Source organism: Lepidochelys olivacea (genome assembly GCF_965140295.1).
Source record: "Lepidochelys olivacea isolate rLepOli2 genome assembly, chromosome: 6".
NCBI classification, from domain to species: domain Eukaryota; kingdom Metazoa; phylum Chordata; order Testudines; family Cheloniidae; genus Lepidochelys; species Lepidochelys olivacea.
In genome coordinates this window covers 91,646,917-91,661,578 of record NC_140416.1, presented here as the reverse complement: position 1 = coordinate 91,661,578, position 14,662 = coordinate 91,646,917, and the positions used below count along the sequence as shown (strand labels likewise).

Genomic DNA, 14,662 nt, shown 5'->3' with positions numbered 1-14,662 from the left:
CAAACACTCATATTCTCTATGCTGTTAAAATACTTTTTTGCTTTTTCTAATCCATCCATAGATGACCAGCAGCAATCAGGTTGGGTGGATTTCTCCCTGGGAAGACAGTGCATTTTATGCAATGACACCAAAATCTTTAACAAGTGGCACATTTTGTTTTTTTCCTTTTCCTATTTCGTCCAACTGGAAACAGAGAGAATTTGATTTTTCCCCCTCATCATTAGTATGAGACTAGCATAGCCCATTATATTGGTACTGAGGAAGTGGCAAGGCACAACAATGGAACCACCCAAACCCTCTTGTCACAGAAATGTGATGTGTAAATAATCAGAACAATTACATTTGTCATTTAACGGGCCTTAGCTAGCAGGTTCCCAGTTAGATGTATCATTGCCATGAGCTTCACTCTTTAATTCAGTGTAGCATAGAAATTAGAGCTGAATGAATCCTTAAACCTCTTCAACTGCTTGTAAAAAAAACAACTAATTTTACTAAGAAAGGTGCCTTGGGAAACCAAGATAGAATATACATATCAGGAAAAAAGTCTAAGTCTCTGAGTGCAGAAATAATGGACTGTCAGTACCCTAGGTGTGATACAGGATGAAGGTTCATTATCGGAGCAATTCTGTCAATTGCCTTGCAACACAAGCAAACTGCTGAGAATTGGCACAGCTGACAGATCTCAGCATTACACCTCATGACGTTAAGAGTCTGATTTCAAGGAAAGACTGGCTCATTTTGGAGCCCTATGTCAGCGATTATGAGACATGTGAGAGCAGCAGGACGTCCGTAGAGAAGTCGGAACAAGTTGAAGCCTTTGAAGTGAAAAGCTAAACATGTTTTGTATTTTCAGATCAATATTAAAATAATGTAGGCCTTGTTGGATTCTAAGTTTTAATGGTGAGGGACCAGACGAAGGGCTCGTTTGCATGGGGAAATTGACAAGAATAACTATAGAGGAATAAGCTATTTTGCAATGGCTATTCTGGAATAACTCCCCATGTGGACACTCTGTTCTGGAATAAAAGTTGCTTTATTCTGGAATAATTAGTGTGCTTCCTAAGAGAAGTTATTATTTTGCAATAAAATCACTTTGTTCACAGGAGAAGGATTCTGAAATAGCTGTTGTGGGATAGCTTATTCCTCAGTAACTATTCTGGTCAATTTCCCTGTTTAGACAAGTCCTGATTCTGTAAAATACTGAATGTAACAATTTGGCCACACTTGAATTATTTAATGTTGCATCTTTCTGCATTAATCAAAATTAATTTGTTTCATACCTCTGAGTCCTTTTCTTTACTGTTGATTTATCTCTAAGGTATTTTAATAAAATGATTAGTTATCTTCTAAGATCAATGTACAAACTACACTTAGCAAAGCTCCTTTCATTTCAGTTGTCCAGGCCACCTATGGAGACCACTCCTAAAAGCCTGTCTGCTATGACTGACTGACATTGTGTGTGTCAAAACAATTTTAGATGAAGTTTTAAGTCTGGCTTCCTAGACACTTCATGCCATGTCTAACTCAATTGCTAAGGGAACTCAGAGCTTATAACCATACACTTCTCACCTTCCATTTCTGAGCAGCTTCCCATTTTAAAAGGCTTCATCTCTACCCATTAGCCAAGCAGATTTAGCGATCGCACAAGTGCAATGATTTTGTTGCAATGTACCTTAAACACAATGCTTGTCAGCCAGTCATGTGCAATGTTGGGTACCAGTCTAGTAGCCCAGCCCAACAGGTTGACTCGCATACACACAAGTAGATTGGAGTCTGTCCACTAGAGAGCAATGGTGTAGATATAGATAAGATACATATGCACCCTTAAAATGATGAGGTTGTGGCACAGTTTGGATAGTTTATCTATATATGCCTCAAGATGTATTCTCTTCATGAGATTCAGTCCCAGCATACCCATTATGACTAATCTTCTGGAGACTAGAAATATACAGCTAGATCCTCCTTTGGCATATCTTTCAACGTGCCAGCAAATGAATGGAATCTAATGAGAGCTGAATGTACACTAAGAGATGAGGGCATAACCTATGGTTCAGAGATTACACAACAAATTCCTAAGTGTAGGAATTAGGGTACCCTAAATTTCATATTGATTAGCAGTCGGGGTTATAGCCAACATGCTATTGTCAGCCTTTTATCTTCTCTATGTAATAAATATAGATGTAATCACTTGAAAAGCAGCAGCAGGGCCAAGATTAAGATTACAATCAGAAGCAACAGGTGATCCTAATTAAGAAATGAGACTATAATGCAGTAAAGAAAACTTTCCGAGATGATGGAAGATGGGATGGCTTAGGCCAAAGTATTCAGTTCTATTGAAAGTAACAATGCATCTTCTGTGTCAATCTCTCTCCATGGAGAAGTATGCCATATTCTGAGGGCATCGCTTCCATATTCTTGATGATGTCTTTGGAACAACCAAATAAGAGAATCATACCCCAGGGAATTTAAAGCACATTTTATGCCAAACCTAAAGTACGCAGGTCAGGATTTAGAGAGATTAGTTCTATGTGGATACCCACGCGATACAAAAATAAGCATTAGCATTCACAGTTATGTACTTTGCTAATGAATCTCTATACCCTGAGTCAAGTTTCTCCCAACATTCTCATTATCCCTTTCAGATGCAGCTCTAGGCTTGTATGAATTTGAAGGTATCTAATGATACACAATAGCCAATTGAATCGCAATAGATATTATAAAAATAACTATGTAACTCTGACATCTGAGGAAATGGGAGCTATGTTTATGAAGGGTCAGTACTCTGATTTAGCATACCTTTGCAATAGTTGCAGTCTTCCTTGCTAGAGGAAGGGGGAAGATAGTCACCATTTTCCTGCTTCTCATGTAACTCTATCTACATGTTAATACAGTGCCAGTCATGGTGTTATCCAGGTGCTGTTCTTATTGTAGCAGATGTCATGGTTCGTTGTCAAACTGGGAGGGCATATCTAATGGAGTTTGGAGGGGTCTGGTTCTGTTCCATATTTTCATTAATGACTTGGATAATGGAGTGGAGAGAGTGTGCTTATAAAATTTGCAGACACTGAGCTGGAAGGGGTTGCAAGTACTTTGGAGGACAGATTAGAATTCAAAATGAGCATGACAAATTGGAGAATTGGTCTGAATTCAACAACATGAAAATCAGTGAAGTGCGAAATCAAATGCATAACTACAAAATTGGGAATAACTGGCTAGCTAGTAGTACTGCTGAAAAGGATCTTGGAGTTATAGTAGATCACAAACTGAATATGAATCAACAATGTGATGCAGTTAAGAATAAGGCTAAAGTCGTTCTGGGGTATACTAACAAAAGTGTTGTATGTAAGACACGAGAGGTAATTGTCATGCTCTATTCTGCACTGGTGAGGCTTCCGCTGGAGTGCTGTGTCCAGTTCAGAGCACAACACTTTAGGAAAGATGTTGATGAATTGGCAAGAAACCCTTCCAGCCCTACATTTCCACGATTCTATGATTCCATATAGGGATATTTGCTGTGATGCAGGCCCCCAGTAAGAAATTACAAAGCAGCATTTCAGCAAAAGGCAAGGAACTGCACTGAAGCTAAAGAATTGTTCAGCTCATGTATCTTAGTGTCTGATGGAGCGAGACCAGGATGTGGCCCTCTACGTCTCATTTCTGGGCACATGAAACAGTAGATCCTGAGGAAAGAAAGCTAGACTGTGGCCAAAGCATATTCACTATATCAGCGCAGACATGTTAGTGGCCAATGATAGTGCTAGAATTCTTCAGCCTGAGGTTTATAGTTAGTCACAGGTTCAACTCCCTGTGTTAGTGTCACACTTCGCAAAAAGAAAAGGAGGACTTGTGGCACCTTAGAGACTAACCAATTTATTTGAGCATGAGCTTTCGTGAGCTACAGCTCACTTCATCGGATGCATACTGTGGAAAGTGTAGAAGATCTTTTTATATACACACAAAGCATGCTTTGTGTGTATATAAAAAGGTCTTCTACACTTTCCACAGTATGCATCCGATGAAGTGAGCTGTAGCTCACGAAAGCTCATGCTCAAATAAATTGGTTAGTCTCTAAGGTGCCACAAGTCCTCCTTTTCTTTTTGCGAATACAGACTAACACGGCTGTTTCTCTGAAACCTGTCACACGTTGGGAAGTTTTACCTTTTAAAAACTGACAAGTCTCTTTTAATTTTAAGAACAATGAGGGAAAGGAAAGCCAGGAACTTATAGAGCCAGGCCTACTACAAGCTTCCCCACAAGAGCTATGCCAGGGTAATACAATCCTGATCTGAAGCATTCCCTGCTATTCCAGTCCTGGGCACCTTGACATTGTTCTGCCATTGCACCTCACTCTTGACTTCTTGTTATTCTACACCTGCTTGTCTCTCAGCGGAGCCAGTCAGTCATGCTGAATTATACCAAGCCATGTGATATGAACAAATAAGGTCCAGGCTAACAATTGTGACCTAAATCAGGAATTGAACATGGCTCTCCAGAGGTTAAAAGGTTAATGAGTTATAACCTGCTGTTACAAAGCCTTCCCCTCCTAAGATAATGAACCACTGGGCTGTCATGCTCCTCTATCCCAAAGATCTTTAGTGCCACTCATGTTCCCCTCCCCCCTCAAATCTGCCCTCCTGCAACTCTGTGTCATCCAGCTCACTAAATTTCTTTTTGTTTCACATATCCAGCCCTTCCATCAAGAGCAACCTGCTGGACTTCTCCCTCCTCAGATTATTCTGAGAGACAACCCCTTGCCTCAGAGAGCAGCTGGACAACCAACTCAGAGGACACCAGTAGCCAAAGCATTGCCCCCTCCTACACAGATTTGCAGTCAATAAATACTGAAGACCTGACCAGTGGTGGGGCTTCTGCAGCAGACTCAGCTGGTAAGACAAACATCCCTTCTTACATCTGTCTCTTCACAGTCTCAGCTAAACTCACCTGGTTTGGATCTGTTCAGAACTGAAGTACAGAGTTTGGCTCCCGAGCCAGAACAAACTTCACCACCATTTGGATCTACAATTTTGGTTTGGCCCACTAGAGAGATGGGAGTGAGCCATTAAGTTCAGATGCATATCCAAATGTCCTCAAAGTTCAGGTGTGCTTGGCTCAGGCCTATCTCTAGTTAACTGGATGGGATTCAAGAGCTTTTTCACAAGCTATCAAGCTTGCACAACCTGATTTCCTGGATTTCTTTCTTTTGTTCTTTCTTTCATTCTTTCATTCTTTCTTGCAATATATTTACTTCTGTAAATGGGGCTGGGGATGGTACTACAGGAGTTGAACAGAAAGGAAGCAGCCTGGCTCTGGATAAGAGAGCACTGAAAGGTTCTGAGTGCAGAAGGTGCGCTTAATCTTGAAGACTCTAGCTGCTGGAAGCCTTATTCCATTTGTTTGTTTGAACTCTGGCTGAGGAAAGCTATTTATTTTGTGTATCTTTGTCAGTAAGGGCCTGGTTTCAGCCTACAGCAGCTGGAGAAGCCTTGGGCAAATTGTCCTGCAAAGGAATAGTGGGGTTGGCAATGTATAATGAGACACAAAATGGTTTTAAACATTAAGTAATATTTGTGAAGATGTAACTGTTGCTGGTAAAATGACTGGCTGCCCCGCATCTTGCCATTGTTCTATTTTGTTGTCTCAATGAGCAAAGGGGAGAACTTGGGAGTTCTTATTAGTTCTGTACTTCTCAGAAGAAGTAACACAAGACATCTGTGTTACCAATGCAATGAAGATATTTACTCTTTCTGAAGTAGCTGCTTGTCTTCGTTATCAAAATATTCCATATCTGCATATGAAAAGAGAGAGGAAGAGAGTGAGAGGTTGAGGTTAAACTGCTGCTAGCTCTGTCACAGATTTCCTGTGTGTCCTTGGATAAGTCTGTTTTTTTATGACATTACTAGTTTGGCTGCTAAAGGTATTGGTGTTGATGTAATAGACTTTGATAAGGCATTTGACTTGCTGTTGCTTGACATTTTGATTAAAAACTAGAACAAAATAAAATTAACATGGCACACATTCAATGGATTAAAAGCTGGCTAACTGAAAGGTGTCAAACTTAATTGTAAATGGGGAATCGTCATCGAACAAGCATATTTCTAATGGGACTCTGCAGGGTTCAGTTCTTGGCCCTACACTATTTAACATTTCATGACCTAGAAGAAACATAAAATTATCAATGATAAAGGTTGCAGATGAGACAAAAATTGGGGGAGTTGTTAATAATGAAGAGGACAAGTCACTAATACAGAGAAAACTGAATCACTTCTAAGCTAGGTTCAATATGCAGTTTAATATGGTTAAATGTAAGTGTATACATCTAGGAAAAAAGGCCATACTTACTGGATGAGGGGACTCTATCCTGGGAAGTAGTGACTCTAAAAAAGATTTAAGGGTTGTGGTAGAAAATCAGCAGAGCATGAACTCCCAGTGCAACACTGTGACCAAAAGGGCTAATACAGTCCTGGAAGGCATGAACAGGAGAATCTCAAATAAGAGTACAAAGGTTATTTTACCTCTGTATTTGGCACTGGTGCAACCACTGCTGAAATATTGTATCAAGTTCTGGGATCAACAATTCAAGAAAGTTGTTGCTAAATTGGAGAGGGTTCAGAGAGAGGTTACAAGAATGATTAAAGGATTAGAAAACATGCCTTATAGTGATAGACTCAAAGAACTCAATCTATTTAGCTTAACAATGAGAAGGTCAAAGGGTGACTTGATCACAGTCTCTAAGTTTCTACAAGGGGAACAAATGTTTAATAATGGACTCTTCAATCTAGTAGAAAAAGGTATAACAAAATCCAACGGCTAGAACTTGAAGCTAGACAAATTCAGACTGGAATCAAGATGTACATTTTTAATGGTGAGTCATTAATCACTGGAACAACTTACTACTGGTCATGGTTGATTCTCCTTGACTGACAATTTTAAAATCAAGATCGGATGTTTCTCTAAAAGAACTGCTCTAGAAAATCCACAGTGTTTTTATTATTTGCAGACAGTAATTATGGTCAGAATGTCAAAATTGTTCAGTATCCTTCATCAGAGCCAGACTTTTCAAAGGAGATCCACACCCCCTTATGCAAGTGGGCAGATTTTCAAAAGAGCTCAGCATATTAGGTGCTGATTTCTTCTGAAAATGAAGCCCATTTTTAGGTGCTTGAGTGGGAGCTGAGTTCTTTTGAAAATCTGGTCCCAGGTATTTGTGCTGAGCTCTTAAAAAGCTGGCCCTGAGCTCTTTTGGAAATGTGAGACTGACTTGATCTCAGATGAGTCTGCTCAGTTCTCTATCAAATGATCCCCCTAGGTATTACTTTCAAAACTTTTGATCATTTTTGTTGCTTTCTTTGGAGCTCTGTCTTAATTGCTGCAAAAATCAATATTTAGGGAGTCTGGGGTGAAGTTACCACCACCTGTGCCAGTCATTGTCTCTTCTGGAAGATGTCTATCTTTGCTGCAAAGCAGGTTAATATCGGCCCCCTTGATTTATTGGCTGCTTGTAGAGTGTACAGTGTGAATTGGTCAACACTGAAATTTTTATTGAATTGGAGAAACACCATCAAAGTGTCAGTTACATTACTTATATGTATGTAAGTTCTCAGCTGGAATCTTCAAGGTCCATTTAGAACCTCCTCACCCTTTGCATCCTGAAGGCATTTGCCACTCAGTCAAAAATAATCTTAGTTATCATTTGTGCTGCTCATAAGTGCAACACATTTTAAAACATCTCTGTCCTCTTTAATAGTAATGCTGGAGGTGGGCTTAGAATTGAAAAAATGAGTCCAGACACCCCAGAACTGTGAGAAATGTGATGTGAAGGAGATTTCCCACACCTCAACCATTCTTTTTAGATGACAAATTAGAGGAACTATCCCAGGCTGAGGTGTCGGTAGAGGAGGTTTGGAACAAATTGATAAATTAAACAGAAATAAGTTGCACAGCACCAGATGGTATTCACCCGAGTTCTGAAGGAATTCATATATAAAATTGCAGAACTACTAACTGTGGTATGTAACTTATTACTTAAATCAGCCTCTGTACCAGATGACTGGCGGATGATAGCTGGTATAATGCTGATTTTTAACAAAGGCTCCAGAGGTGAGCCTAGCAATTACAATCCAATAAGCCTAACTTCAATACCAGGCAAATTGGCTGAAACTATAGTAAAGTACAGGATTATCAGACATATAGATGAACATGGCTTTTGTAAAGGGAAATCATACTTCATCTATCGATTAGAATTCTTTGAGGGGTCCAACAAACAGGTAGACAAGAGTGATCCAGTGAATATAGTGTACTTGGACTTCCAGAAAGCCTTTGACAAGGCCCCTCACCAAAGGCTCTTAAGAAAAGTAGGCAGTTATGGGATAAGAGGGAAGGTCCTCTCATGGATCAGTAACTGATTAAAAGATTTGGAAACAAAGGGTAGGAATAAATGGTCAGTTTTCACAATGGAGAGGGGTAAATAGCGGGGTCTCCGAAGGATCTGTAATAGGACCAGTCCTGTTCAACATAAAAAAATTAGATATGTTCCTGGAGGATAGGTCCATCAATGTCTATTAGCCAAGATGGTCTGGGATGCAACCCCATGCTCTTGGTGTGCCTATATCTCTGACTGCCAGAAGCTGGGACTGGACAACAGGGGATGGATCACTCAATAAATTGCCCTGTTCTGTTATTCCCTCTGAAGCATCTGACACCAGCTGCTGTTGGAAGACAGGATACTGAGCTAGATGGACCATTGGTCTGACCCAGTATGTTCTTATGAAAGTACAGATCTGAATCCAGCTTGGACAAGGCAGCTGGGAGTCAACCAAAAACATACTTAGTGCTTCTATGGTAATTTTAATGAATAAAATTGCAACATCCCTGTGAGGTAGAAAAGTGTCCTTATCCCCATTTTACACATGGGCAGACCGTGGCACCAAGAGGGCCAAAAGTCATATAGCATGTCCATGTCAGAGTTGGGAATACAAATCAAGTTTCCTGACTCCCAGTTCTGTGGCAATCTTCCTCCCTGAGGCAGGCTGAAGGCTTTAGACATTTGCAGTGGAGAGGGCTTCCAGGATACAGTCCTCTTCCCTTTCTCATGGAAGGGTAAGAAGGGAAGGGAAATCTCTGGGGGTTGGGTATACAAGGAACTGTTCAGGGGGAGGAAGGGTTTAGAAAGTCTCCAAGGTAGAATATGAAAGAGATAATAAAACAAACAAACAAAAAAGGTGAAACAAAAGTCAATTTTATTTAAAACCATTCGGTAGATTTTAAGGCCAGAAGCAATTACTATGATCATATTATTATGATCATTTAATCTGACCCCCTGCATAACACAGGCCAAAGAACAGTACCCACTAATTTCAGCGTGAAGCCCATAACTTCTGTTTAAGATACAGCATACCATAAACTAACTTTACCACAATTTGTTTTTTTAAAATTGCATTCAGTTGGATGCAAAACATCCTGAGACTTTGGCAAACAACGACTCGCCCCTTTCCAGTTGCCTGAACTGTTCGAGGCTTAGGGGCCGCTAACATGCAGCTCCTTTGTTATAAAGCTCTTCCCTGAGTTATTGGTAACATTCAAATGATTAAAACAGAGATTTTTACAGACAGTGTTGCCAACTCTCACCATTTCTTTGTGACTAATGTGATTCATCCAGGGCTGGTGACGGTCTCCCATGAATTTCAGCCCTGCCTGAGGTGGGTGGGAGGAACCCCTGGTTGTCTTCTCCATGCCCACCTCCTGGGGAAGAACAGCAAATCAAGGCTGCTTCAGGAGGCAGGCAGGGGTCTCTCCCTCTCCCTGCAGGAGAAGAGAGTAGTTTTGGGGTAGGGGAGAGGAAGCAGTGGAGATCGTTCTCATGGGAAGGGAGGAGGGATCAGAAAGAGCCCCCAGCAACTCAGAATAGCTGTGTTTCCTCCTTTCCTCCTCCTGTGCACAATGAGTCCATGAGCTCCCTACTCCTCCCCACTCTCCTCTCCATCCCTGCAACACCAGGCCTCGGAAGGGGGAGGGGACGAAGCACCTAAATGCCCCTCCCACTTAGGCCTGGGAAGGGAAAGAGGACCCTGCTACTGCTGGCTTCCCAGTCACAGGACACAAGGTGGAAGTGAAGAACCCCAGGAGCTGCTGGAGGAGCAGAGGGAGGTGGGGGCAGGGGCAGAACTGATGTGGGAACTGTGGGGGGTGCTTAATTAATTGCTGGGAAGCGGGACAGGCAGACGTGGGGGTGGGGAGGACAATTAGCATTGCCAGCACTCCCAGATGTACTGAATGAGGTGACTCTGATCCCCGTGCAGGGGCTCTCACTGACTGCTCGATGGTACAGAGCATCCAGCTTTTCCACAATATATAATGATTTTGGGGGTCTGACTCATGATTTTTGCCCTATTGAGGTTGGCAATACTGTAATTTATTTATGCTTATGTCAGGTTTGCTTTCTGGGTCCCAGATGATAGCACAAGCCTACTGGGTCAGATGTCCAGTAGTGCATGGGAATATTTAAATAAGTGGTTTTGTTTAAACAGAGGGAGGAAAACAATATTTCTGGTCACACTGTAATGTACTGCTGTGTGTGTTTGTGTGCCTGCCTGTGCCAGTGCCCTCTTCAGGGTGAAATCAGAACTGTTCAACTTTGAGTCACTGGCCCTATATTGCCCAGAGCTAGGGGAGAGTCTATTTCTGCTCATGTGGCAGAGGTTGAGTTCTATACCGATTGCCACCATCAAGTTCCTAATGCCCATGCTCTGCAGCATAGTGACAACCATGACATCCTAGGTGGCTGTGGATTTGTTACAGGATTATATTTTGTAAAGCCCTTTGGGTTATAAAAATTTACATTTTGGACATAAAGCTAGTTGTTTTTCAGACTCAGGCAGATCAAGGACTTGAATCTGGGTCTCTGACAACTCAAGTAAGGGCCTGAACCACGGGGCTATTGGGATTTTTGGGTTCAGTTATTTGCTCTATTTTTCTTTTCCCAATAAAGCTAGTTGTTGATGGATTCAAAAGATAAAGGACCACTTCTTCCCACCCCCTTCTAGCTTCTTTCTCCATGCCTTTCACTGACTTTTCAATAAAGTCACAGCAACTGAGGGGAAGTGAACAGCATTCCATCTCCAGTCATGGGACTGAGCTACTGACCTATCCGTTATGTGGGCAATACCTCAAGAGAACAGCTGTGGGGAGATGCTCTGTAATTCATCTCATGCCACTGAGGTGAGCTAGGCTAGGCAAAGCCCTCTATTTGTGTTTGTAATTATTACAGCTCTCAGACTCTGGCATGTTTACCTTGGCTCCATTTGCTCTGTTATGCTCTGCAGAAAGCCACAAGCTTCTGTGAGAAGTAGGAGGAGTTCAGTTGGGAATTTTCAGCCCGACAGAAGGGTTTCAGTCTCCAGCGTAACTGAGTATAGAAATTTTTGATATTATACCTGCAGTGGCTGGATCTAACTGCTATATTGAAAGGAGCACATCTGTATTTGGGTCCCATCCTGTAAGGTAATGAGTTCCCTCCTAGCCCCAGTGAAGTCTCTGGGAGTAAAGAACACCAAGCACCTTCCAGGATCACGCCCTTTTGTTAAATGCCAGGGTGTGGAAAAGTTAAGGACCAACATCAACAGGGTGGTCTGGTCTCTGGGGTTTAGCTCTTGACAGCACATAGCTGCATGATGGACAGGAGGCAAAGGACAATGAAAAAGTAAATTCTCTTCAAGTGCTACTTCAGGAAGGTTCGTCGTACTATATGAAACAGTGAGTCCTCTTTGGAGATAGATATCTGTGCCACATAGAACCTGATCCTGCAATTCTGGCAAATAGCTGGTCTCCCAGGGTGGATAAATGACATGGGAGAGGTGCTTTCGTTTACAGAATGGATCTGGAGTGGCAGGGAAATCAGTGAGGTTTCAGCAGTAGCATAGACTGCTGTTAGCTGTAACTCATTTCATATGCTCTGGCAGTTAGGGGTATGTCATAAATATAAAGGGAAGGGTAAACCCCTTTGAAATCCCTCCTGGCCAGGGGAAAGCTCCTCTCACCTGTAAAGGGTTAAGAAGCTAAAGGTAACCTCGCTGGCACCTGACCAAAATGACCAATGAGAAGACAAGATACTTTCAAAAGCTGGGAGGAGGGAGAGAAACAAAGGGTCTGTGTCTGTCTGTAGTCGTCTTGGCCAGGGACAGAACAGGAATGGAGTCTTAGAACTTTTAGTAAGTAATCTAGCTAGGTATGTGTTAGATTATGATTTCTTTAAATGGCTGAGAAAAGAATTGTGCTGAATAGAATAACTATTTCTGTCTGTGTATCTTTTTTGTAACTTAAGGTTTTGCCTAGAGGGGTTCTCTATGTTTTTGAATCTAATTACCCTGTAAGATATCTACCATCCTGATTTTACAGGGGGGATTTCTTTATTTCTATTTACTTCTATTTTTTATTAAAAGTCTTCTTGTAAAACACTGAATGCTTTTTCATTGTTCTCAGATCCAAGGGTTTGGGTCTGTGGTCACCTATGCAAATTGGTGAGGCTTTTTATCCAACATTTCCCAGGAAAGGGGGGGTGCAAGTGTTGGGAGGATTGTTCATTGTTCTTAAGATCCAAGGGTCTGGGTCTGTAGTCACCTAGGCAAATTGGTGAGGCTTTTTACCAAACCTTGCCCAGGAAGTGGGGTGCAAGGTTTTGGGAAGTATTTTGGGGGGAAGGACGCGTCCAAACAGCTCTTCCCCAGTAACCAGTATTAGTTTGGTGGTGGTAGCGGCCAGTACAAGGTGTAATATTTTGTACCTTGGGGAAGTTTTGACCTAAGCTGGTAAAGATAAGCTTAGGAGGTTTTTCATGCAGGTCCCCACATCTGTACCCTAGAGTTCAGAGTGGGGGAGGAACCGTGACAGGGTATATTATCCTAAATGTGTGTGGGTATGGTGAGGGGGCCTTCCTACAGGAATGATCAGGCGTGATTACAATTCACCCCAAAGACAGGCAGGGTCACACAGCAGACTCAGTTCTCACTCCAAAATGTGAGAATTGCCTTGTTTTTACCTTAATGTGGTATCACCTAAAGCCTGGGAAAAGGTGAAGGGATTATATGGGTAAATTGAGGAATGCTGTACACCAATGATGAGAGGTTTAGAGGATCAGTTTTAGACCAAGCTTTTCATTGAACTACAGGGGGAAAACAGGAAGCAGATTTAATATAAAAGAAGGAAAAATGAGGGGATTATCGAGGCAAAATCTTTGGCTTCTCCCACACTGACAGTTCATTCCTTTATGCCACTTGGAGTTTAGAGGCTTCTCCTGATTTTCTGATTTTGTCATTTTTTTCTGGATTCCTGCCTCCTTTGTTCCTTAATTGGGCCCAAATGTTGCAGGTTGTGGGGCAGGGTTGTTAAGTACTTTCCATCCATTACAGCCCTGAGTACAAAATCCTCTACTTAGCCCCATAGCAGATACAGGTTGGCCAGCAACAGAGTGAGCTTCTCCAATGCTGTCCTCCCTAAACATAACTCAGCCCTGCTATGCAGGAACCACTAAGGGGGAGGGGAGGTTCAGTTTGCTTTGTTCATTCAGCCTTTGGCCTCTCAGAGCTTGTCTACACTGCGAAGTTGTCGACAAACCTTTTGTCTTTCACAGGTATTTAAAAAAGCCCCCCACGAAAGACAAAAGTTTTGCCGACACAAGTGGCAGCGTGAATGTGGATTTGCTGGCAGGAGTGCTCTCCCGCCAACAAAGCTAACGCCGCTCACGGGGCTGGAAATATTTTGTTGGCAAAAGTGCTGACAAAGTACTGAAAAAGAGCGTTTACACACACTGTTTACACACAGCCTTGTCACTAAAAGCTATGTGGTGTAGACAAGCCCTCAGACTGACAATTGAGATACTGGATTTTGTGACATGGACACCTGTCTGCTGAACTGAGATTCCCAACTCATATAAACCACCTAAAAGGTGCTGTGTAAACCAACCTGGATTTGAAGTAGTCACCTAGATTCAAATTTTCCAGTGAGCTTTGGGCCAGGTTTTCAAGTGCTCAGTACTTGAATCAAGGCCAGAGCTCAGCTCCAATTTGGCCACTTACAATTTTTTCAGCAGTGCTCAGTACCCAGCAGCTCCCATTGTGATAACTTATGGCCAGATTGTCAAAAGAGCTCCATGTTGCCATGCTGAGCTTTTTTGAACATCTGGCTACTGATTTTGGTGCCTAAATGTACTGAACTCTTTTAGACATCTGGCCCCTAGTGAATTGAGGCTCTGAACTCCTTTACCCATTGCAGACGTGTAAACACAGAAGTGTGTGCACTGTTTTAACTAAAGATGTGATGTTAAAGCAGGTTTGTGAAAGTGGTCAACTTTGTGTGTAGACACTCTTGCTTGGGTTTAAACTTGCCTTACATTGGTTTAGCTTGCCATTGTCCTCCAGCAGGGGCTATTTCTGAGATGCAAGGGCCCAGCCTTTCCCTCCCATGTTTGTCTTTCCTATCTTAGGAGAGCTCATTATTGGGTTTGCTGAGTCTTTTGACTTCAGATGAACTGTTTGTTCTGTTCCCAGTGCAGAGCTCAGTGGTGGAGGGAGAGAAGAAAAAGAAAAGCCTTCTCACATCAATATATGGATTTAAATTTGTTCCTAGCTTCAGGTCTTCAGTAACTTCAGTGCCATGAAACCAAAGATGAATT

At 42.0% G+C, this 14,662-nt stretch overlaps 1 protein-coding gene across 1 annotated transcript in view; it reads left to right on the top strand.

Annotated features, from left to right (window-relative positions):
* Nucleotides 1-14,662, top strand: part of LOC311521486 (stonin-2-like) — a 168,414-nt gene that overhangs the window by 34,343 nt on the left and 119,409 nt on the right. The window contains exon 4 of the mRNA XM_084629815.1: nt 4,689-4,886. Within this exon, the coding sequence (XP_084485941.1) occupies nt 4,689-4,886 (198 nt within the window). The remainder of the gene's footprint in view (nt 1-4,688; nt 4,887-14,662) is intronic.